The sequence below is a fragment of the Aquila chrysaetos genome, chromosome 2, assembly GCF_900496995.4.
Source record: "Aquila chrysaetos chrysaetos chromosome 2, bAquChr1.4, whole genome shotgun sequence".
In the NCBI taxonomy this organism is placed as follows: domain Eukaryota; kingdom Metazoa; phylum Chordata; class Aves; order Accipitriformes; family Accipitridae; genus Aquila; species Aquila chrysaetos.
In genome coordinates this window covers 42472269-42496199 of record NC_044005.1, presented here as the reverse complement: position 1 = coordinate 42496199, position 23931 = coordinate 42472269, and the positions used below count along the sequence as shown (strand labels likewise).

At 42.2% G+C, this 23931-nt stretch overlaps 1 protein-coding gene across 1 annotated transcript in view; it reads right to left on the bottom strand.

Annotated features, from left to right (window-relative positions):
- LOC115353588 (cytosolic phospholipase A2 epsilon-like) overlaps positions 1 to 23931 on the bottom strand; it is a 39309-nt gene that overhangs the window by 3957 nt on the left and 11421 nt on the right. Inside the window, exons 4-20 of the mRNA XM_030043241.2 lie at positions 17221 to 17357; positions 16278 to 16406; positions 15552 to 15592; positions 14941 to 14983; positions 14458 to 14521; positions 13353 to 13522; positions 13136 to 13228; positions 12315 to 12352; positions 10960 to 11095; positions 9317 to 9453; positions 8774 to 8999; positions 7246 to 7360; positions 6664 to 6801; positions 4747 to 4854; positions 3465 to 3653; positions 2421 to 2587; positions 1518 to 1668 (exon numbers count right to left, since the gene is read on the bottom strand). Coding sequence (XP_029899101.1) covers positions 1518 to 1668; positions 2421 to 2587; positions 3465 to 3653; positions 4747 to 4854; positions 6664 to 6801; positions 7246 to 7360; positions 8774 to 8999; positions 9317 to 9453; positions 10960 to 11095; positions 12315 to 12352; positions 13136 to 13228; positions 13353 to 13522; positions 14458 to 14521; positions 14941 to 14983; positions 15552 to 15592; positions 16278 to 16406; positions 17221 to 17357 — 2082 coding nt within the window. The remainder of the gene's footprint in view (positions 1 to 1517; positions 1669 to 2420; positions 2588 to 3464; positions 3654 to 4746; positions 4855 to 6663; positions 6802 to 7245; positions 7361 to 8773; positions 9000 to 9316; positions 9454 to 10959; positions 11096 to 12314; positions 12353 to 13135; positions 13229 to 13352; positions 13523 to 14457; positions 14522 to 14940; positions 14984 to 15551; positions 15593 to 16277; positions 16407 to 17220; positions 17358 to 23931) is intronic.

Below are 23931 nucleotides of genomic sequence, written 5' to 3'. Positions count from 1 at the left end.
GTGGCAGCACTCCCAAAAAACTGCATGGGCTGAACCCTTCCATGTCAGCTCAGCTGACACTTCACCTGTGGGGGCTGGACAAGGACCCCTTCTCTCTCCATTTAGTCTCAGCTTGCAGCTACCAGCTGAACCGGTTGGGCAACACAGGCTTGCCTCAAGTGTATGTAATATCCAGGTATCATGCAGATCTTCATATACATCTTCTACATACCTAGTAACACCCCTTTTTAGATTCCCTGATAATTTATGTTGACATGTAGCATGTGCACATCATCTGTGTACACCTGATACTAGATAACTGAGTTAGGCACAACATCCCTAGGTTCTGTAAATTATTGAGGGGGAGAGGGGAGGCAAAATCCCTCACAGAGCACTGCAGAAGAGTAGTACAGAAGCCAATTCTCAGTTTCTGTTGTAGTTCTTTCTCCTTCTCTCCTGTCTCTAATTCTTTCTACAAAGGGCAACTGCAGGAACCAACCTTTCTATTATCTGATCTGTGATAACAGCTGGAGTGGAATGGTGTGCGTACCTGTGTAAATACCCTTGACTATTTGAATCCTGTTCAAAACCCCAGTTGTATACCTCAAATGTGCAATGAACTCAATCCAGAATATCTACAAAGCAAAAGTAGTGTATGATTTTTTATTACTTGCTTCAAAAAAAAAAAAAAAAAAAAAAAAAAAAAGGGAAAAGAACTAATACAACTGGGACAATAGTTTCTGCATGTGTTTTGTTATTAAATTTCATGTACTATATACCAGCCTAGAACTTTTGGTTTTCAGTATACTGTGGGGCTTTGAAGTGATTGAAAAATAAGTGTTCTCACAGCATGAGTTAGGAATTTTATCATCTGGAGAATGAGTAACTGAGACTTTTGGCACCAACAGAGGTAGTATGGCATTGTGGGATATGGTACCAGGACTTAGAATTCATCTGTTTTGAAGTGACTGGCAATGTTGCTATTGAAACTCTTCTTAAATTTCAAAGTAGGACTCACTGAAGTGAACAGAAACTGTCAGCATGACTCAGTGTTGTATTTTCATCACTTCAGTGCATCTCAGTATTATATTTTCATCACTTCGCTAGTTCACACTTTTGTTTTCAAGGTTATCTGCCTAACTGTAAGCCTGGCAATTATTTTAAATGATGAAATCCTTAGATTCCCCAGAGTGTTCTCTAACATGAAAGGATGACGAGTTTGAGAGGAAATAACCCTGCTATTTTCTGCCGCAGGAGATAAACCGAATATACTTTTCATCAGTAAACTCCACAATCTACCTATGAAAAGCCCCCCCGAAAATATGAAGAGGGGCATATGGCCAAAGGCTGATCCCAGCTGCTGCTCTACTGTCCAGGAAAAGTTACATATTTTAAGCTTCTTGAGGTGGTTCAGATCTAAGCAAAGAGAGTCTGCATCTGTGTTTGAAGCATGATCTGAAGAACAGATATTGCACAGTAAAAAAGAGAAAGAACACGGCTGCTGCCTCTGTTAATGTGATGGGTAACTGTAAACTTACCAGGTGCTTTGTAGTCCCTGAAGGTGTCATTTACTAGAGGGAAAAATATTACAATAGGCGTTTCTGGGCTCTCCTTGTCACCAACAATGTAGCATTCCTTCACATGTGGGGTTTCCTGATCATCTGGCACCTTTGCAGGGAAAGGAATTCCCTGTTTTGCAAAGTATTTAGAGGCTTCTTTCAGAGGCTGGTTGGCACAACAGGAAAACACAACAAAAGAAAACATCAGAACATACAGGAAGCACTTTGAATTTGACCAAACCCCAATTTCACTGGGAATGTTTGTGGGGTAAGGGCCAAGTTCTGACTGTGGCACATACCCAACTTAGTTGTAGACTGTATATGGAGCCAAGACTGGGAAGGCCAGGGTTAAGTGGGATGGATCTGGGTCCACATGCCTGTCTTTGAAAACCTACATCCCACATTTGGATATTAAAAATGCTGCCCTTAGACAACTTTTTATTCCTAAGGAATTTAAAGTTCCTAAATACAATCTGTTCTTGCATTTATTTGCATATCTGGTCTTCTGCATCAAACCCTTCTATTGTTACAGTTGTATTGTCCTGAATGTACGTTTTCCCATGGATAAGAACATGCATGATTGCATTGGGAAGTCTTAGACAATTTTTAAATGCAGTTTGCTTCATTCATTCTACATCTGACTGCCTTCAAATCAGCTAAAACACATTTACACATAAAAATGGGCAGATTCAGTTTACTAAATTCTTACTTCCTGATAACACTTGTACTGTTCAATAAAGATATGTGACCCTGGTAAACTGTTAGCTTATTTACACTTCCCAGATACTGGGGGAAAAAAGTTTCTATGAGTAGAGGATCAGCCATTCTGGGAACTCAGTGACAAAACAGAGAAATCAGTAAAGAAGAATGTACAAGGCTTACCCCTGTCTGGGAACCTGAACTGTAGTTGAAATGCAAAATGACATCCACTTTCCTTTCTGGTCTCATAAGGGGTGGGTAACTGGTAGCAAAGGCAAATGCAGTATCTATCAGGATGAGGTAGTCTGTTCCTGCTGTCAGGTGGTTGGGCTGAGAGTCAAGCTCACAGTCTAGAAAAAAAACATTTTTTTTTCAGAGGAGATGCTTGATGCGAGAGAGGTGCTGAGGAAAGACAACTGTTAACAAAAAGGGAATTCAGCTTTTCTTGGGTCTTAGACCTACCTATAGAGCTGATAGCTGCAGTTCAGTCGTTTCTCAGTTCCTCATCTGACTTCCTCTTTTCACTATTTACTCTGCAATTTCTTTGGCTTTCCTCTAATTAAGAAGGATTAACTTGGGGCTCAGGAGAACAGAGTTAATTCCATCCCCTGCTTTTGTGTGTGATTCTGATTAGGTCAGGGTTTTTTGGTTTTTTCTTTTGATATGTAAAAAATTAAAGTGGCACCTCACTGTCTCAACATGCTGAAGGTTAAAGATGATTGGTGCCTTGCACACTACGAGAACAGGGGCACAGCTACTAAGGTACCCGGAAGATCTGGTACCAGACTGAACACAAATTCCCAAACTGGGTAACAGGGAATACTGTTACAGAGGTTATATCTTACTTACAAGTAAAAAGGTAACATGAAACAGGGCTCCCTCCCACATCCCTTCAGTATTGGCCGGGCAAGAGACAGCATATGATGGCACCAGTGCCATGCAACAAGCGTGCAGGCTGGCTGGCTGGCCCATCAGTAGACATGTGCTGGTTGACTAATCAGGATCTTTTTCATCTATCAGTTGCCAGACTTCATGAAATTTTTAAGAACTTAGTTTTGAAGCCTCACCTGCTACATAATTTCAGCTTTCAGTGACAAACAGTTTCAAATATTATCAGAGGATGGGAACAGAACAAAAAGGCAGTCGGCTTGATAATCTCTTAAGCATTGTTTCTTTTTCACGAGGATGGTTGAAAATATGACTAAGAGCAGGGTGCTATTGCCATACCTTTCCATTTGGAAAACTCGCTCTCTAGGTAGTTGTTGTTCATCTGGAAGCCCTTCAGGAAGTTATGGATTTCTGAAGCTGCTGGACGTAACGTGGCGACATCTCGGAAAATGTCTGAAAAGCTGTCAGTGGGACAAACCACTCGAGTATCCAGCTCATTTGGTCTTGTAGGGAATAGGGTTTCGTCATCTGCAGAAGAACAAATAACAGTTCTCATATGTGGTTTCATTGTTGATGTCAATCTGTTCAATCATCATTTGTTTTAACATGTTTGGCAAAACTTGGACTTCTTTTTTTATTTTTAGGGTCTCCACAAATCTTGCAGTTTTGCAGGTAACCTTTGAAAAATCTGTTTTTTTTCTCACTCCACAGTGGTAAAGGCCTTGTTTGTACTGCAAGAGTCCATCTCACCTACTATAAATTTCTTTGCTTTTCTATGATTTTATCCACTACAATATCCTGCGCTTACCCTGTCTTCCTTTACTACTCCATGCTACAGTTTCTCTCTCAGCCACACACATAAAAAGCCACACAATAACAATCACTCAGCCACACAAACATAATTAATGTTCCTCGCTAGCGAATGCAAGCTCCTTTTTTTAACAACAAGAAACTACACCCTGTAAGTGCAAGAAGATAAAATAAATCACTCTTTTCCCTACATTTCTCTTCCTTCTCATCTTTTTTCTCTGTAGTATGTCTGTCTTTTGTATTTCTCCTTGAAATCCCACCCTGCAGATCTTTCTTAATTTGGTATGTTTTGCAAATCTCATCTTTATGACTAGTTTGGAATGACTTCTAATAGTACTGAAGTTTGTATCCATGTTTTGTAGACCCCAGAGATGCAAGGATGGTGTTTGCTCTTGTTTCTGTGAAGCCTCATGTCATGGAACTCTTGGAAGTTCCAACTTCCAAGAGAGGAACTAGAAGACTGTGGATTGCTAGGGGAGGCTTCAGCCTCTCCTACTCTACAGGGGTATTATTCTCCAGTTTTACCCTTGTGCCCTGAAAATAGTTCATATGAGGGCCATTCTGTCTTTTTTCTCCTGTGACAGATCCCATGGTTTCTTTTCTCACACAACTCAAATGATTGCCATACTGTGATACACAGCATGAATTTCCTCCTAGGTTCCATGTGGATTACAGGAATCCCTGAAGAGGGAAATCCAAAATTGCTTTGAAAAATTTGGTGAGAGGATAGCAGCACAGAGGGTAAAAAAAAAAAAAAGAGAGAGAGAGAGAGAGAGAGAGAAAATAACATAATGGCATAAGAATAACCCACCTATGTCAGTAATTTTGTCTCGGGTCCATTTGTGCCAGAAGTCTTCTGAATGAACAGATATATACCAAGCATCCATAAGATTCAAGGAAAATACACTGCTCCAGATCCCTGTGGCATGGGATATATTTGACAGAAAGTAAACCAGTAAAGACCTGGAAGCATTTTCATCCACAATGACTTTCAGTACCTCTTGCATTCACTAGCAAACTTCATTCATTACGTTTTCTTAGTGCACAAATAAAAGGGACTGTCTTTATAAATCGGTATATGAATCCATAATGTACATAAAGAATCTAATTTATTGTCATTTAGTAAGAGGGCTGGTAGCACTTCCAGTGTATCTGCTAACACTCATTTTTGTTATGTGGCAAATAACATTTTGTCAAGTTCATTTTAATACTTTCCACCTGTCCTCAACGTTTGTTATTCCCCAAGTTGCCAGGATTTGTAATTCTAAAGGTTTTATTTATTTCTAGCGCAATCCTGTTACAGGTATGCAGTTATCATGCAGGACTGTCAACCACAAAACATTCAAGATTCATACACTAGTATCCCTTTAGAATGAGGAAGCTGACTTAAAAGTTTTGAAAATAGAAAGTGTAAATGTATGAGTCTTTTGATTTGCCTTCTGTTTTTTTACAGTTTAGGGCATATGTGGGTTAAATTTGCATGTTCCTCTACTGGCAGATGTAGCAAAGTTGATGGCAGTCCAGACTGCCACCAATCTGCAGCCTTTCAGGTTGATAAAACACCATTACCTGGTATGGTTAAATGTGCCAGGTGCGCAACGGTGCCTTCCTGAACCCTCCAAACTGCAGAACTAACCCTGGCGCTCTTGGGAGGAACTGAGTGATGGATAGAAGAGGCTGCACCAGAGCAGCCTGGTGATCGCCTGGCCCAGCAATGCCAGCCTGCAGTCAGAGGGAAGGGCTTGGCCATGCAGGAAAGAGCTGCAAGACCTACGTAGCCAGTCCCTGCTCTGTTCAGGGGCTGGGGTGCAAAGGAATTTGCTGTAAACCTGTCAAATAACTGTGTCACTGGAGTAAGTAACACTGCCTGAATGAGGGGATGCTGGGTCATTGGCAGGGAACAGGGGCAGAAATGTCCCAGCATCGCTCTAGAGAAGGGCGGAAGAAAGTGCCAAGGTGGGAGGTGTAGGAAGGGGTCTGGTGACCTGCTGGCAGTAATGACCACAGAAGGGGAGACCTGGGTACCTTGTTTGATATTGCAGCCGGGGACAGAGAGATTCTGATTTACTTTCTTACACCTCACCGCTAGCTGTAGTGAAATCTTCACACAAGCAAAAAGTCTTAACTTCTCAAAAAAACCCTGAAACTTCCTTTATGCAAGTGGTGGAAGTAGGAAGAACAATGAGGCAAGAGATTGCTTTTGCGAAGGGAAAACATATTTCCTTACTGCTTTTACTGTTTTTATGCAAGAGGTAAAAAAGGTAAATATTTTTATGCAAGAGGGAAAAAAGGTAAATATTATGACCTATTTGCACTCTGAAATGGAAGCGTTATCCTGGAGGATTAATCAGGGTTAGCTGCAGCAGGAACATTGTAGATAAAAGGCTGTATTTTAGAGACTTGGGTTGCAGAAGAGACTGATGATTTAACTTAACGGCAATGTTACGCAACTTTTGTTGCTGACAAAGACATATAAGTATTGCAAAGGCCTCATGTCAGTAAGCATAACTGCCTACGAAATTAAATAAATCTGTTCAGCTGAATAAAATTGCAGAGAAAATAAAAAAATCCTGCAGAGAGTGACCTGTTATCAGTTCTAATATTTTACCATAGACTGCTCCTGGCAGACAAAAAAATATACTAACTAACTGCTTCATTGCAGAAGAGGGGTTTGTGCAGGAGCGGATTATATTATATTACATTACATTTCCCCAGAGCAACAAATCACCTTCCAAAAAGCAGATTCTGGATTCTGGGATTTTCTTCATCAGGCGACCCATGAAGAACTCACTACCAAAATCTTCTGCACGAATGAAGGCCCCGTATTTCAGGAATCCTACCTCGTAAGGGGTAAATTCCACCCATTCTGAAAGAAAAAGCACAAGACAGACTGATTACAGCAGCAGAGGCACAAATCAGTTGAATAAAACATACGATATTGGCCAGGTTAAGGCAGACTGGTTTCTAGCACACTTTGCAAGCAGACATTTATTCACTGTATATTTCACAGTGGTGAACATGAAGAATGAATTGTCCTCTTGCATCTAAATTTCTCTCCAAACTTCAGATTTCTGAAGCTTTCTACAGAAATGCAGAGCAGGTAATCTCGTGATAATGCTCTCCATCATCCTACTTTTGATCCCGAATACAGCTGAATACACTAAGGCCTTCAAAAATTTAACTATTAAATTTCTACTCTTAGGTGGATTGGCCTCTTAGAGTATCTGTGCATTGAACCGATTTCTTTACCTAATCCTAAATTGACCTCTGTTGGGATTAAATGTTAAATGCAATTCTGGAGTATTATTACCTCTAAAATCCTGGTCGCTGATTTTATCCTTCACATTGAGAGAGAGGTAGATGGGCATGGGATTTTGACCCTGGTTTAGTGCCTGCTGCTGATCTGTGAGTTTATGGGACTCCTCCTGTTTTGAAGAAGGACAGTAGCTGAGGACGGTTAGATGACACAAAGAGCCTCCCACTTCATCTAAGTGGGCTTTGACAACACAGTGCATACCAGACTCCAACCAGGATGTTCCCCACCGGTTTAGTTCAGTTCCCTCCCTCTGACCCTCGCCTGCCTCAGCACTTCAGCACACAAATAGTCCTAAATTAAGTTCATATGGGGAAGAAAATCTGAGATTTCAATGGTGGGAAGAAGATGTTGTTATTGACATTATTTGTTTCAGAAAAATGTCTGGAAATATTTGAAAAGCACTCTTGGCAGGAAATATTTCATTCAGAAAGAGTAACCCCTTCCCTGCCTGCCCAGAAAACTATCTTTTCCTCAGACCTGTAACAGAGCCAAGGCTCAGACAGCGTTAATGATCAACGAGCCTTGACCCTTACTGCTTCTGCTGCAGAGCACCTCGCATCCTCAGGCAGGGTGGAAAGGGCAGGATGGTTTGGAGCAGTACCAAGGCTTGAGAGGGTGCTGAGTTCAGATCCTCCTTGAAGGGGAGCTGCGGGTGCTCCTCCTCAGCAGGGCAGCCCTTGGAAGGACAGCCGTGCCACCGGGCTTCCCTTGGGCTGTGCGGTCAGGGGTCAGGTCTGTGGCACTGCAAGGACACCCACAGCTCCCTGCTGAGCCCACCCCAAGGGAGTCTCTTCCACTGTGCTGTGCTCAGGCAGTAGAAATTGGGATGCGCGTGGGGTTAATCATATTACAGGGGCAGTGTTTTCTCTTTCTTGAGTATAAATGGCCTATTGGAAAGGAAATACTCACGAATACTAAAATAGAGCCTGAACATTGCCTTTTGGTGGAAATGTTTACAGGGTGACGTAATCCTGTTAACAACTTAGAGATACTGTCTTTGGGTTTGTGATTTTTCTTTGCCTTGTCACACTGTGCAGCAATTTTAAAAGAACAGTAGGATTTTCATTTCAATATTTACATGTGAATTCGTTTTGAAGTTGTTCATACTATAAGTTTCCCATTATTTCTCTTTATTCCCACCCTTTCTGCACCAGGTATGATGCTAAGATCTGCATAATAAGCCAATAAACACAAATAATTCTACTGCCAAGGCACATGCTTTAGGCATCTATCTGAAAAAACAAACAAACAAACAAGCAAGCAAAAAACTCCTTTTCCGTAAGGATGGTCAAACACTGGCATATGTTGCCCAGAGAAGTTGTGGAGTCTTCACCTGTGGAGATATTCAAAAGCCCATGGTTCAGGGCAGCCGGCTCTAGCTTATGCTGCTTGAGCAGGGCTGTTGGACAAGACAACCTCCAGAGGTCCCATCCATTCTCAACTATTTTTTGATTTACTGTCTGCCCTCTCTGCTATATTCACTAAATACTCAAATCTGAAGAGAAGGGTGCTGCTATTGTACCTTTTCATGTAACATGGTTTCAATGATGAGTCCCCATAGATCCGTGAAACATATTTGATGTCCTTCCTGTTTCCTCTGGCACAACTCTTTCAAGTAGTATTTCAGGCGATCGGGGGCAAAACAAGTAAAGAACTTATTTTTGAGCACATGCTTTCGGGCGTCTTTGAGTGTTTCCTTAAGATCCTTTTGGGACCAGTCAGGATCTTCATACAAGTTTGACATGGTCCTAAAAAAAAAAAAACCACCAACAAAAACCCTGAAGGAAAAGTGTGAGTTCTGAAGCAGAGCTTTGGGAAGTTATGGAGGTTTGTGTATCATGCCTTGATTCACATGAAAAGGCACATGTGTGTGTGGTACCATCCATGTATTTAATCAGGACTGAATTAATTCCAAATGTGGGGAAATACCCACTGAAGTGAACAAGAAAAAGCCACAGCAGGAAAGCAAGCCCTTTCTTGATAGTAAAGATGATACAACTCTTCAGATCACTTCTTGACATCACATATAGAAAATTCCTATGAAGACTGCTTATGTTGGTCTTACCATGTTGTGCCGGATAAACCAGTGATGTATGAGACACAGTCCAAGACATTCAGCTCCTGCACACTGAGAAGGTGAGCATACATGGCCGTCAGAGCTCTGGTTCCACCACCTGTTGTCATGATTGCCACCACAGGTACCTGTTCAATCCCAAAATGCATGCATTTAGTGACATGGTCTGAAAAGGGAGGGAGACATCTTTGACTAGATAAGAGAAAGTTACAGTACTGATAAATAATAATAAAGATCCTGCATGCCACCGGTCTGCAAGGAGAAGAAAAACCTGAATTAATAATGAGGCATAGAAGAAGTAAGGAATACTTCATGTTTCCTCTGCCAAGCAGCTGTGCATTAGGACATGAAAATCCATCATCTCAAACATCACGTTTTCACTGCTCTGTTGCAAAACCAATAACACAGACCAGCAAAAAACTAGAGGGAATGGTACCTCCTGCCATCTGAACCAGATTTTTACCAGATGCAATAGACCAGAAAATATAGGTGCTGTCTCACAGTTTCCCGGTGAGTAGTAATTACCTCTCTGTTACTGAAATTTGCTAAAGCCAGTTTCTACTATTGTATAGTTATTTCACAGGCCATAGTAGATGTATCATGACTGATGGGTTTAAGAGCACAGACCAGTTCAGGACCCCTCAGACCAGAGGCTGGTGACACCATCCCCTTTTACAGTTGCTAGAGGGAAAGAGAAACCATACTCACTCCACCTACCACATATATACATACAATACTAGGTATGCAAGTTAGCTGCAATTACTTCTGTCTGTGACGACAGAGAAATCCAGGGTCTGGTAGTCTTAGAGGAAGGATTAATCTGTAAATATGAATTGGCTCCATTAACAGTAAAGATAGCTACCATGCATTGGGGTGAATTAATCTCTTGTGTAAATCAGGACACTCTAGGGAGATTTTTCTGCTGGGAAGTATGGCTGCCCCTGCATCTGAGGGGAAGGAAATGGCCCACGGCTTAGCGCTGGCATTTAAAGGCAAGGTCTTGTGTGTGAAAAGTCTAGCTGCGCAAAAAACCTGCTGAGCTCAGTTTAGGGCAAACTGAGGAAAATTTGTCGTCTCTGCATCTGAGTTGAGGCTTCACACTGCAGTTGTGGAAGTATAATTAAAAAAGAGAAACATGATTTTTCCCTGCCTTAGACCCTCTGGTATCATTCCCATTTGCCAAGCAAGCACACGCTCTAGCTGCAGAAGATGATGAAGTCAGACTGGCAGCGTGCTGTGCTCACACAATGGGAGCCTAAATGCCAGCACAAAAGGCACAGCAAAATAAAGTCCAGTCTCAACTGTGAGGGAAAGAAGTGCTGAATCAATGGTTTAGGTCTGGTTGAGATGACTGTGAGGCCTAAAAGAAGCTTTGGCTTTGGTGCTGAGAGCACCTAGTCCTTCTCTGCATTATTGTGTCAACTGCTACTGAACACAAAGCTAGGTCCTGTAGCAACAGGGCTAGTTTTTTTATTAATGTTTCCTGTGAGTACCCATTTCTTCCCTAGATAGAGAAAAGAAGTCAGCCGTAGCTTGCACATGAAACTTTATACTCTTTCCAGGAAAATGGGAGTTGAACACAAATTTTGACACTCAGCTGTGGAGAAAATAGGCAATAATTATGTCTCAGATACCTCATCATCCTGCAAGTCCTCCTCCAGCTGGAGAATGTCCTTCAGAGCGGCTGCAACCACCTTCTTCCTCTTGTGAATGAAATCCTGTTCCTGGGCACACAGGTCAAAGCCCAGGCGTATGTCTAGGTCGTCCTGGCTGGAACAGAGGATCAGGTATCTCACATCATGTTTATAGTCTAATTCAGCATTTTAATTGCTTCTACTTCATAAATAGACATGCCTTCACCATCAGGTCTATATAAAGCAAAGCAGGAAGAGATGAAATGTTTTAGTTTGTTCCTGGAGAACAACAGTACATCTTCCTTTGGACTAAGAGGTTTTGGGTTTTTTCTTTCTCCTTGCCAAAGACGCCTGAAATTAAACATAGCTACAAGTAACATAATTGTTCCCTTTGAATCATAAAACTAAAAGCCTGCAGAGGGCGGTGTTTTAAAGGTGGCTTTTTAGAAGTCGTGCAAACTTCTACTAATACCTGTGAACCGTGGACTGAAGTTGTGGACTTTTGTGATCGGATGTTTTTTTGTGGGGGGGTGTATACAGTAATTTATGGATATTTATAAGCACTACAGCTGCAGTTTGGAAGCTGCTATGAAAATCTTTCTTGGGTGTGGTAAGGAAGAAGTTTTCAAATGAGAGCTGTAAACTGTATGTATATCTCATAGCATATTTACAGCATGACAGAAGATGCACCTGGTTTTGTAAGGGAAGAGAACTTCCCTTACAATATGTTACATAATGTAACATATTCTTCTTATATATTTTACTAAGGCCTTAACCATATCTCAAAATACACAATGTGTTTCCTTGGTTTAGAAATAAGCAATCACTTGATCGAGTTAATTTGCATTTATCTCTTTGAGGAGACATTAAAAAAAATAAATACAGGCACATTTATTATTTCAATTTCTTCATATCCTAGAGTGGCCAGGCACGCTGACTTTGGTCTTTTAGTTTTCTCCTCTGACCTTGGGAAATAGAGAGGTTTCTTTCAATTAGTTTTGAAATGCTGCTTTCATTGAAAATCTGCATTTGGCAATAAGTTGTAGACGTATCAAAGAGTGTCTACAGTGGCCCTTAGCACATAATTTTGATTGCAGCAAAATGTCAATAGAAAATTGGTGTGTTCTTTATAAAACCTTTTCTTAACTCAACGTATAGTCCCATTACATAAACTCAGGGCCGCTGAAAATCTCTGTATTGTGTACCAAGTCCATTTTATTTTGTAGTCTGAAAGGAGGATGAGCCAGCATTCAGGATGCAGGCTGCAACAAAGGGATTGGAACTTGATTGACAACTATCCAAATTCAAAGAACCGAGGGGAAAAACACAGAAGGAAGATAAATAAGGTATCTTACCATTTTTTCACCTTAAAGCGCAAATCAAATTTTCTGTGCTGAAAATTTAAAAAGGTAAAATTATCAATATTGACATATTGTTTAGAACAGTCCTTTTCCCCCACTCAGAATGAGACATAGCTCTTTTGGGTCATCATTATACCTAGAAAGCTCTGAACCCCAGTGAACTGAGATTGAGAGATAGACTGTCCTCTCAATGTTTCATTAGTACCCAGAGATGTGCAGCGATTTAATAAATTAAGACTTTGGTATTATCATCTATAGTCTGCATCTTCTCTCTGCTGTGAAACTCAGGTGTAGCTTGCGCTAGTACTCCTTAGCTACACAAATAAATAGCAGAAGAGCTTCAGTGCTACACCTCACCTCCCTGGAAGGGACCACCATTAAACACGGGTCTTGAAACTAAAGCCTCTCACAAAACAATGTGAGATAAAAGGGGAAAACAAAGAGGCTGAGCACCCGTACCTGTGGCCACGGGTTTGCCTCCCATGGCAGTGTGCCAGGCTGCAGCCTCACCCCCCTGTCCCTGTGGCACCCAGTGACCTCCAGCCTGGCCAAGGACATGGACAATAGAAGGAGCATGAGCAACAGCTTAGACATTTTTCTTCTTCCTCCTTCTCCCCTGGATTTCCCATTTTATTTTGCTCCAAATAATTTACTTCATTATGCATCACCCTAGATTTGAGGGAGGTTAGAAAACAACTGGCTCTGTATAAAGAGAGGTGCTCTTCAGTTTCTGCCTCTTGGGAACCAGCAACAATTTTTAAAAGCAAAAGCTTTAAAAGCTTTTAAAAGCAACAATTTTAAATGCGGACACTTACCTCACCTACCACTTCCCGCTCAGAGGGGAGCGACTTGAGAGGGAGAGTCAGGGGGACGCTTCTCCTTCTTGCTCCGCATGACACGCAAGCACACTGAAAAGGAGCACGGAGTACTTTTTGATTAAGACAGGAATATTCTCCTCTTGCTGCCTACTCACACGTAAAGGTCAGATCATAGGACTGTCTGTGTTGTCTACCGTGTTCTAGGGTAACGTACAAAGGTGGGAAGCTTCCTCTTCTTTGTGAGTGAAACATCCAGGGAAGGTTGCTTGTATTTGGCATAGTGGAAGAAAGTGGGATCTGGGACTGGGCAGCCAGAGTCACAGCCAACTGAAACTCTCTGGGTTTCTTCAAAGGATCCTCTCACTGTAAATGTTAGCTCATTCTCTAAACCAATGAGATAAAATGCACACAAAAAGTTACTTCTAATTGCAAAAAAGGGAGAAAGGGAAAAAAAGAAGCAAAGTAGCTTTGAACAAACCCCTTCTCCTCTTCATTTTTATTTAGAAAGCTGTCTTCTGAAAGTCATCCAAGACCCAAACATTACAGGTGGTTGTATCTTTATAATGGGCTGAGCAGGAAGCTGGATGGGAGTGTGATGTGAATAGCACTGAATTTTAGACTGCTGCATTCCTATTGCTGTTGCATCATGACACAGTGAATGCAACCAGGTACTTTGCATTGTAAATCATCCTCATCCCAGGCCAAATAATGAGCAAGAGAAGTTCTCAGTCCCCTAAAATAAGATCTGACTCTGCAGCAGATGACCCTATTTATATGAAGAGATCAGCTAATCCTGCTGGTGTGTGTTACGCATGCTCTGAGATTGCCTACCAGATCCAGCCCCTCAGGGGATGTGGGCAGAGGAACTTCTAGATTCTGGATGTTGATCAGGGTCAGGCAGGAGCCAGCTGCTGAGTGGCTAACCCCTGCAAAAAATGAGGTGTTTCTGTGCATATGCAGAAGTCGAACTGTCAGAGATCCTGAGGAAAGTTACGGCCATGGACTACAACACCTAAGGAAGTAAGCTTCTTCAGGGTTTGGCAGTACTACAGCAGAGGTTTTCAGGATCTCAGCCTGGGGTTTAGATACCTTCTGTACAAGCATCTGATGTTGTTTCTAGTCTGGCACAAGGCTCCCTGTGAAGTCAGAACCCCAAACCTACACCTGCTGCAGAACCGGTGGCATTCCCTACTGCAAAGTTTTTACAAATTGCCTTAGATGTGGTCAGCTAAAGCCTTAATATTTGGATGATGCAATTTCTAGGCATTGTTAGAGAGGGCAAAATCACTAATACTCCGTTAAAGAATTCATAAGCTTACCTGAAAAATGCTTCTTCTTCATCCTGCTGTCCAAGTGAACTTCCAAGCAGGCTACTTCACGACACTAGAATAGATGTGATGGGGACAGAGAATTAGATTACTCTTCCAGACATCTCACCACCAGTGCTGGCAGATGTTGGAAAGGTCATTGTAGCAAGGGTCATTGCTTGAATGTGGGGGCCAGCTGTGTTGGAGACTTCTGCCAGATCCAGTGAAAGTGAGAACATCATTGTCATGCAGGAAGATGGTACTATGCTAAGCACATTGTAATTTTCAGTGGATGCAGACAAAACAAAGGAAAATGATAGCATTCTGAAGGCTCCTTTAAGATCATGCTGGCCTCCTCAAAGATAAAGGTCCTAAGAGAAAAAGTGTCACTAAAGAATGAAGACTTGCAATGTTTCCCTCACTGCCATCATAGTCAGCTAAGGTAAGGAAAGATCTGGGAAAGAACACAAGAGAACAGAGCAAATGATATTTTACCACTATTGCCCCATTTGTGATGATGGTTTCAGGAGGACCCCGGCTAGAAAACAAGAACAAATAATATGTATTTTATAAACAATATAATATCTGGATACTGTCCTGAACAGGACACATTTTTCTATCTTAATTTTTTTTTTTTGCTCCTTCCTATTGTTTCTGGAATTATGCTCCCTTTTCACTAAATGCCACATAACTACCTAGCAGAAATGATTCAATTGCAATAAGGCACCTGGAAAGTGTTTGTAACAGCCTTAATAGCACAGGTATGTCACAGATTGGGTAGTGACATTCTCTTCAGCCATAAGCTGCCCAGAGAACGCTCTCCAGAAAATCTACAGTTACTGCAGTGGGATTTACCAGCCCCAGAAAACCAACTCTGAACTATGTAAGTAATGTATAAATTGTAAGAGAAAGTCACAGAATTAAAATTCTGAACTCATTCTCCACATCATGGCATTTTCCTTTCTTACAATTATTTGCTGATGCACACATTAAGTTTAGAAAAAGGGTGAATCTGGCTATTAAGATGATACTGGGTGTACAGAAGGTTTCCCTGCACTGATGCACCGCTCCAAGCTGCTGCTCCTGTAATAATGGTTTTTACTCACATGCTCTCCAATACAAACTCAACTTCCAGCTCCTCCCTCCTCTGAAAATGAAAGAAAGAAAAAAAATGAAGCAGTCTCTATTAGCATGTGCAGAGGTTTGCAAAGTGACCTTCATTTTTGGAAGCACAGTTTCCTTTATGCTTTAATAAGTAACAATATTCTGTTTCGTGCTTGCTATTGTCAACATTAGAGGACAGAGGCAGCTTTTTCTTCCCCAAGGAAAAGAAGATCTCAATAGTACTAGCAGAACAAAGGGTGTTTGGTCCTTACAAGTCTCCCTAGTAAACCTTTATTTTTCACACTTTCTTCCTTGCCAGCTTCCATGTGCTGAACACGATATGCTAAGACTTAGTGTTTAGTAAAATATTGTGGAAACAGGCCATTTTCCTGTCCTTGTATTGTCTTTCTTTTTATAATCTTTGTGAGGATTAGATAAGCTCTGTCATTTTCTGTCAGATTATTAAAAGTGCAAAGCTTGCCTAAAATTACATCTGCTCTGGGGCTTGGGAATTTGGCCATGATGTCTGCCAGAGAAAACCAACAGGAATTTGAGAAGGTCATCTATTTTGTCACTGGTGTGCAGTTTCCAAGATTTTCATAAATTTTGTTACGTTTTCACCACCAAGCTGATCCTGGTGGTAAAAGACAGAAGAGACAGCACACCTCTTTAATTAGAGGGAAGAGAATGGACATCAAGATGTACTAAATGTCTGACCGAGCTCTTACCTGTGGATGTAGTGGGAATGCCATAAACACTCTTTCCCCAAGGGGGATTTTAGCTACATCAAAAAGCACAATCGCGTGGTCATCATCATGAATGATGTCATCATCAGAAACAGTAATTTCCAGAATATTCTGGGAAAAGAAATGAAAAATGTCGAATCCATTATCATGTACTGAAGAAGCATGACATTTTGCAGCTCTTCCAGGTTCAGCACCTGCTTTACAGAGAGGAAATAGAAAAGTATTGATGACAAAGTGTTACAAGGAAGAGTAAGAAAATGAGTGTAATCTGCTTTATAAGAAACAACTTCTAGTCTTATCAATTAAGGCTGAACTGAGATTTCTCTTGGGTCACCTTTTATGCTTTTAAGCAGCTCTCACAAAAAATGCAATCTTTTAGGAAGCAATATGGACAGCCAGAAGTCCTATATTGTCCCTTATCAACAGGGGCAATAGAGGTCACTTCATATCAATAACTACCTTTCTACGTCCTTGGGGTTTCCACTTTCAGCCACCTGTTCGTAGGTATTTGAGTGTAGTGTAATTATCAGCAGCAAACTGAGTAAAGATCTTAATCATACTAGGATTTAGCAGCTTCCTGGCATTGATATGCCATTATTTCACGTCCTCTCAGGGAAAGATGTGTTTTTCTGTTATAGTGTTGCTTTATATTTTCACTTCATAGTTTCTCTGTGTTGTCACTCTGTCATTGGTCCAGTCAGCCTTCTACAAGGAGGTCAGACTCATATTACCGATATATAAATAATAACTATCTGTTAGGAGAGAAGTGGATTCCAGCAAAAGCCAAAATTGTTTTGCTCCAGTTTGCTAGGGGAATTTTAAGTAAATTCAGATAGGCATTAGAAGACATGACATCCTGTTCTGGGCTAAACTAAAAGAAGGTGCATAGAGATGAGATGAAGAAGAGAGTTTTTGGTTTGTGTACCTTGACTTTTCTCTGTATCCGGAAGTAGAAATTTTCATTCCACACAGGATTTCTGCAGTCTTTGATGGTTTTGGTGTGAAATTTTTCATCTGAAGCAGTTGGCAACCAGAGGCTCACGTAGCAATCAGATTGGCTTACTACAGAAATATAGGCACAAAATATCTGGCAGTGGAATCATGACACAAGAAGTGGAGGCATTTAAACGCTCTGTAGCTTGAACATGGATGAGATATGGCCAGTTCTTTCTGATATACATTGGCCAAACCAGCAGGATAGAAATCACACAGCTGGATAAAATTAATTTGTTGCTCATCACAACACTGTTTTTAATAAGCAGTATATGCAAATAACTGTGCACAATCCTACACATTTAAAAAAAATACAGTCCTAGCCAGTGGATAGAACAACATGTATAGCCAGGAGTCTTATATTGCTTCTTATCAACATTGTTTCAGCTCTCTGCAAATTTGGTGGGAGGAGAAACTGCAACCGATGCAGCAGAGAGTGAGCTTCAGACCCTGCGATAGATTGGGTGTAAATTGTCTTTGTGGCAATTTAGCTTTGTGAGAAATCTTAAAAGAATCAGGTCTGAGTCTGATTGAGATAATTAATGTCTGGCATACCTGGTTATTAATGCTTCACGATGGAAAATTAATTATTCCAGCTACCTAGAGCATTGTCTCCTTAGGTGAGGTAGGAAGGGAGAGGCGTACCAGCAGTACAGTTGCTTTTTCAGGAGGTCAATAGGTAGCTGGAGCCTTTTCCTGGTGTTTGCTGATGCCTAAAAGACCTGGAAGCTATTTCCTACTCCACGTCTCTTCCCAGGAAAAATGAAGCGGCAGAAAGAATTTGGATCTTGTGGATGAAGGGAGTAAGCCTGCACTTACTCTAAGGGATCATCTCCTATAGATCATGAACCAAGCAAACACCAAAGAGATTCCCAGACCTTGGACAGGAACTTTTCCAGCGGCAACTGGAAGGGCTGATCCATCCTGTTGTATAAACACAGGCTTTGATGAGAAAAAAGGAGAAGGGGAGAAGTCTGGTCCCATGGCAGTCAATAGAGATAACTACTTCATGAACAGAGAGAGAAAACTTACTACCTGTAAGCACGGCACAGGTCTTGAGTCAGTTCCTCAAGGTTAAAAGAGTTCATCCTGGTGTTTTTGCTCAGGGTATCAGATACATTGCTTTGGGAAATTTTGCCTAAATATAAAGTGTTGCCTGAAATCCAGAGGCTCTGTGACTGGGACATCCCCAGAGGATGATGCCTGTAGAGCAGGGATAGTCCCAGGTAACTCTTCACGCTGAATCTGAAGGAACTTCTTGACACTGCTGGGACTTTTCCCTCATGAAGGATGTAGGTTGCCTTCCTGTCTTTGAAATTATTTCCACAGACAACATTTCAGCATCTCAGATTTTTACATAATTGAAGTGACAGAATAATATATTGACTTTGGTAATTACCAGTGTAATATTCAATTTACAACATGCAGGAGGGCTGTGATTACCCATCTATTTGATAACTGAAATATTTCCCCTCACTGTGCTGTCTGACGGCCGGCCGAGCTGTGACGTACTTGTCCTGATAAGTGGTATTGCTGGCTCTGATCTATAGTTTCTCAAGAGCACATAGGAAGCCTGTACAAAAGCAAAGAACCAAATGTGGCTTCAGGAGGTCTAGACCATCCCACCTTTCATTAACACACTTATCACTGCCAATCTCAAGTGTTACGAAAACACGAGTCCAGTGTCCCCAAAATCACCAAAGTGGCCGAGATGGGACATAATTCAGAAATGTTAAACTGATCCTAGACATAATTTCTCTCCTTTTTGGTTTCTGGCCATCGCAGGGTACAGGAACGACACATTTCTGTATTTTTGCTGTAGTTGCAAAGGCCTGTTCTTTTCTTTTCCTTTTTGATTCTTAAGGAAAACCAAAATGCTCTATCCTTTTTAAAATTCCAGCTTTCAACTACACAGTGTATAAAACACGATTTGTGATAGAACTGAGAAAGCTGGCAGTGCTAAAACTCTGAGCCAAGCATGAATGAATGTCTTTTGTTACAGTTTCATCTGGAATTTACTGATTTGCTGGAGCATTTTCTTTGACAAAACATTTTCACGAGACTACTTTCTAAAATTATTTTTCCATATGTGTGTTGCTTTCACAAATACTTACTTAAAATAAGCTCTTGACAATTCTTTGTCAAACTGATGAAGTACAGGCTAGATAAATGGACAGTGAGGTATATTAAAAACTGGCTGAACTGCCAGGCTCAAAGGATTGTGATCAGCAGCACAAAGTCCAGGATGGAGGCCAGTCACTAGTGGTGTACCCCAGGGGCTGATACTGGGGCCCAATGCTGTTTAACATCTTTTTATTAACAATGTGGGTGGTGGAACAGAACACACCTTCAGCAAGTTTGCAGGTGGTACAAAACTTGGAGGAGTGGTTGACACACCAGATGTCTGTTCTGCCATTCAGAGGGACCTGGACAGGCTAGAGAACTGGGCTGACACGAGCCTCGTGAAGTTCAGCAAGGGAAATGCAAAGTCCTACACATGAGGAGGAATAACCCCATCCACCAGGACAGGCTGGGGGCTGGCCAGCAGGAAAGCAGCTCTGCAGAGAAAGACCTGTGCATTTTGGTGGACACCAGGTTAAACATGAGCCAGCAATGTGCCCTTGTGGGAAACAAGGCCAACAGCCTCCTGGGCTGTATTAGGAGGAGTGTTGCCAACAGGTGGAGGGTGATCCTTCCTCTCGACTCAGCACTGGCAAGGCCACATTTCTGGGTTCCCCAGTACAAGAGAGTGAAGGATGTACTTGAGTGAGCCTAGCAAAAATCCACAAAGAAGATGGGGGGATTGGAGCATCTGCCATATGGGGAGAAACTGAGAGAGCTGGGACTTTTCACCCTGGAGTAGAGAATGCTCAGGGGGATCTATCAATGTATATAAATACCTGACTGGGGGCAGGGGAGAGGGAAACAAAGAAGTCAGTGTCAGACTCTTCCCAGTAGTGCCCAGCAAAAGGTAAGAGGCAATAGACGCAAACCAAAATACAGGAAATCCCATTTAAACATGAAGAAATTTTTTTTTTTTTTTTAACATGAGGGTGGTCAAACACTAGCACAGGTTGCCCAAAGGAGGTTGTGAAGTCTCTATTCTTGGAGATGTTCAAAACCCAACTGGACATGGCTCTGAGCAACCTGCTGTAGCTGACCCTGCTTTGAGCAGGGGGCTGGACTGGATGATCTCCAGAGGTGTCTTCACACCTCAGCCACTCTGTGTGATTCTGCAATATCAAGGCTAGCTGGTCACAGACAAATTACATATAATTGTTAGTAACTACTGAGTGCAAATTTGACCTTGAAGATGAGATGAGGTGAAACCACTAGGACAAAGCACATCTTCCTCCCATGGAGAAAGGGGAATATACCATATGTGGTTTTGCCACAATTCATCTACAGTCCCCACTGATGGGCAGAGGTTATTGTTTCCCATAAAATTCCTGTGATTTTCTATATTTTCCTTGAATTGTACAGACAGTATCAGCTATTCCCCATGCTGTGACTCTAACTGAGCTTATTTATTTCTGTAGAAGTAGCAGTTCACTTGAAGCCAGGCTAAGCTGTGAGGTGAACAGTGGGACAAATAAAAAATAACAGGTATTTTGGATGTCTGCTGAATACTATGAGGACTATGATACCCTCATTACATGGGAGCACTTGGAATGACTAACCAGCTTTTTTTGCTCCCTCTCATCCCTGAAAAAAGCATACAAGAGACCTACTGAAAATCTTCCAGTTTATTCATTGCTACCTGGGAGGTAATACAAGAAATTGTATTTGCATTTTCTTCATGCTCCAACTTTAATGCAATAGCGGGGCATCATTAGCAATTTCATGCCATGCCAGGCCCTTACTTCAGTGCGCATGTTGCAACTTCATTCCCTGATGACATAAAGTCACCCATGTGGATGCTGAGACATCTGAACTCACAGTCTCTTTGGAAGTAAGCACTAAGTGACCCTGCTATCCTTTTCCAATTTTTAACTTCTTTGGATTCAATTGCATTTGTGTGTTGGTGGGACTGTTTCTCATCTCTGTCTTCAAGCTAAAGATAGGCTAAAAATTTAGGACTGAACAGAAAAGTTCAGAACTGCAGCCAGCTATTTGCTGCTCTGTGAGAGTACAGTCCTGTGACATGATCCTGAAATGAACCATCACGTTCTAAAAGCATTCATCTTCATCACAAGAAAGAAGAAAATTACAGCACTGAAAACCCAAGCATACAAGAAAAACTAGTCTCGTAAGAACAATGAATGTAAACTATAAAACTCATCTGTCCTGTTACTGCATTTCATAACACCAAAAAAAAGAAATAATTTTCTCCTAGTGAATTCCTCCCCACCTGCACAGACAGGTTCTCCTTGAATCCTAGTTTACTACGGTTCACCTAAAAGGAGGAGGAGAGCCACTCCCATTTCTCAATCAACAGACATGGTCTCCAGGGACATTTTCCCTCACCAGCATAGTATGATGCAAACAATATTAAGAAGTTACCTCCAACTGCTGCCTGTCTGAGAGCTGATTTGAACTGAACTTGGTCCTCTACAAGAATCCACATGCAACACTCATCTGTAAGCGTAATATTACTCTCTGTAGCTTGCTTGTGGAAATAACGAAAGCTCATAGATCTACTGTGCTTAATCAGTGATGTCCTTTACCAGGAATGGACAGAGTCCCTGTGTGAATGACCCCTCCACCCAGTCCAGCCATTTCAGTTTTGTAGCAAAGTAGGATTTGCTCCCTGGAGCACAGATTCATTGGGTGCAGTACCTACTGCAGTCACAGAGCAAAGCTTTCACACCCTAGGTCACCTCTACCTCCTGTGCCACCGGCACCACTTGCATCCTTGGGGCAGGGCTGTGAGTATCACCTGCACTAAGTGTATTCTCACTAATTTGCTTGAATTTATTTTCCATAGCAAAAATAACCCCTGATGTCTCTGGAGAACCGCTCTGATTTGCAAAAACTCCAGGTGTATCACCCCAGAACCAACTCATTTCTTCAAATGGATAAATTAAGAGCTTCCACAAAATAATTTCATAAGCTGGGAGAGGAGAAAGGCTCTGAGCTCTTCTTTTATAAATATGCAAGGTGTCTCTTCATGCAAAGATGAAAACCAAAAGGAAAATCCAAAAACAAAAGGAAGGGCAAAGGGAGAGGCATTATTGTTCTGACCTCCCAGCTAAGACCAACAGGTTTCCTTCCACAGCTGAGACAGCTTCCACATGCACCCGATTTCTATAGTTAGAGAATATACCTGATAAGCACAGTCACATTTCAACCCCCCTAAGGTTTTTCCTTGTCCTACTGCAGCTGTGGCAGCTGCAACACAGGGATCACCCTCCCCACAGCCTCTTGAACTGGCAGGACAACACCTATCAGAGAAGTTACTGTCTCTGGGATGAAAGCACCTGTCAGCCTGAAATTCACTCCAAGTAATTTCTCACTGGGACACACAGCTCAAATTCACCTCTGCAGTCCAGGCAGAGTGGTGCAAACACCCAGGTCAAGCCAGACCTGACACCTACCCTCTTCACCCCTGCTGCATTAATGAGCCCAAATGCTCTCCAGTACCAAAGATCAGCTCTTGGTATGTGGTATCAACTGGTACCTGTGCAGGCTGCCACGGTTTCAGAGAGCACTCTGTCACAGAGACCTCTTTACTCAGGCCTTCAGGGTTATGCAAGACCCAGTGGAGTCCAAGAGAGTTTCGCTATTTCATATTGTACTAAATTGTAGCAGGGACGGCCACATCGCTGCAGGTCTGTGTCACCGGCGTTGCCTGAGGACCTGGGAGAGGTCTGCTTCCACTCCTCGGTGCCTCAGGGCAATTCCCCTCTCTCTCTGTGCTTGGGCTTCAGGTGTGCCAGATGAGGCAGATCCCCTCACTGATCATCTGTTTGTCCATGGGATTGGGATAAGGGTGTCAGCTCTGGCTGTGGGCTTTAGGGGCTGCGATCAAACAGCAAGTAAACGCTAATGATGGTAAAGGTGGGCCAGGCTGGGAGCTTGGTGCAGCTCTGTGTAGCCACCCAATAACTCATTTGTTTAAGGAGAGCACCTGGAAGATGTTGGAAAACCTGTGCCACCATGGTCCTCCTCTCCCATCACCTGGCTCCTTTCTCATCCTTCTGGGAAACAGAATCACTGGAAAGGGTGTTAGAAGCAAGGAAAGGAGCTAATACACCGTTTCCGCCGCCACCTCATCCTGGCCAGAAATTCCTTCTACGCATAGGGAATTCTCTAAGATAATTGACACCATTAACAGAGTCAGGAAACATGAGCTTTTGTAAAAGCCTCTGGCACTAATCTCCAGCTCAAGAGGAGCAAATGAACACACCAAAAATCAAAAAAGTCATTCTTTTACCCAAAGCTGTCTGCAGTCTCGGACTGAGGAGGGGAACACCACTGCAAAGCGGGTGCCAGACTGTAAAAGCCCCATAAACTTCACCAGAATTGCTTCCTTTCTAGCATGCCCACCACCTCCCCAGCGTAACTGCATACGGGTGTTGGAGCCTAGTGATGACGCTCAGCGCCTGCAGAGAACAGGATGAGTGTAAGTGATCTTATCCAGGCGCCCGCCTCTCTAGTGCCCACAGTGAGATCAGGGAGTGCCAGAAATGTGTGTTTGAGT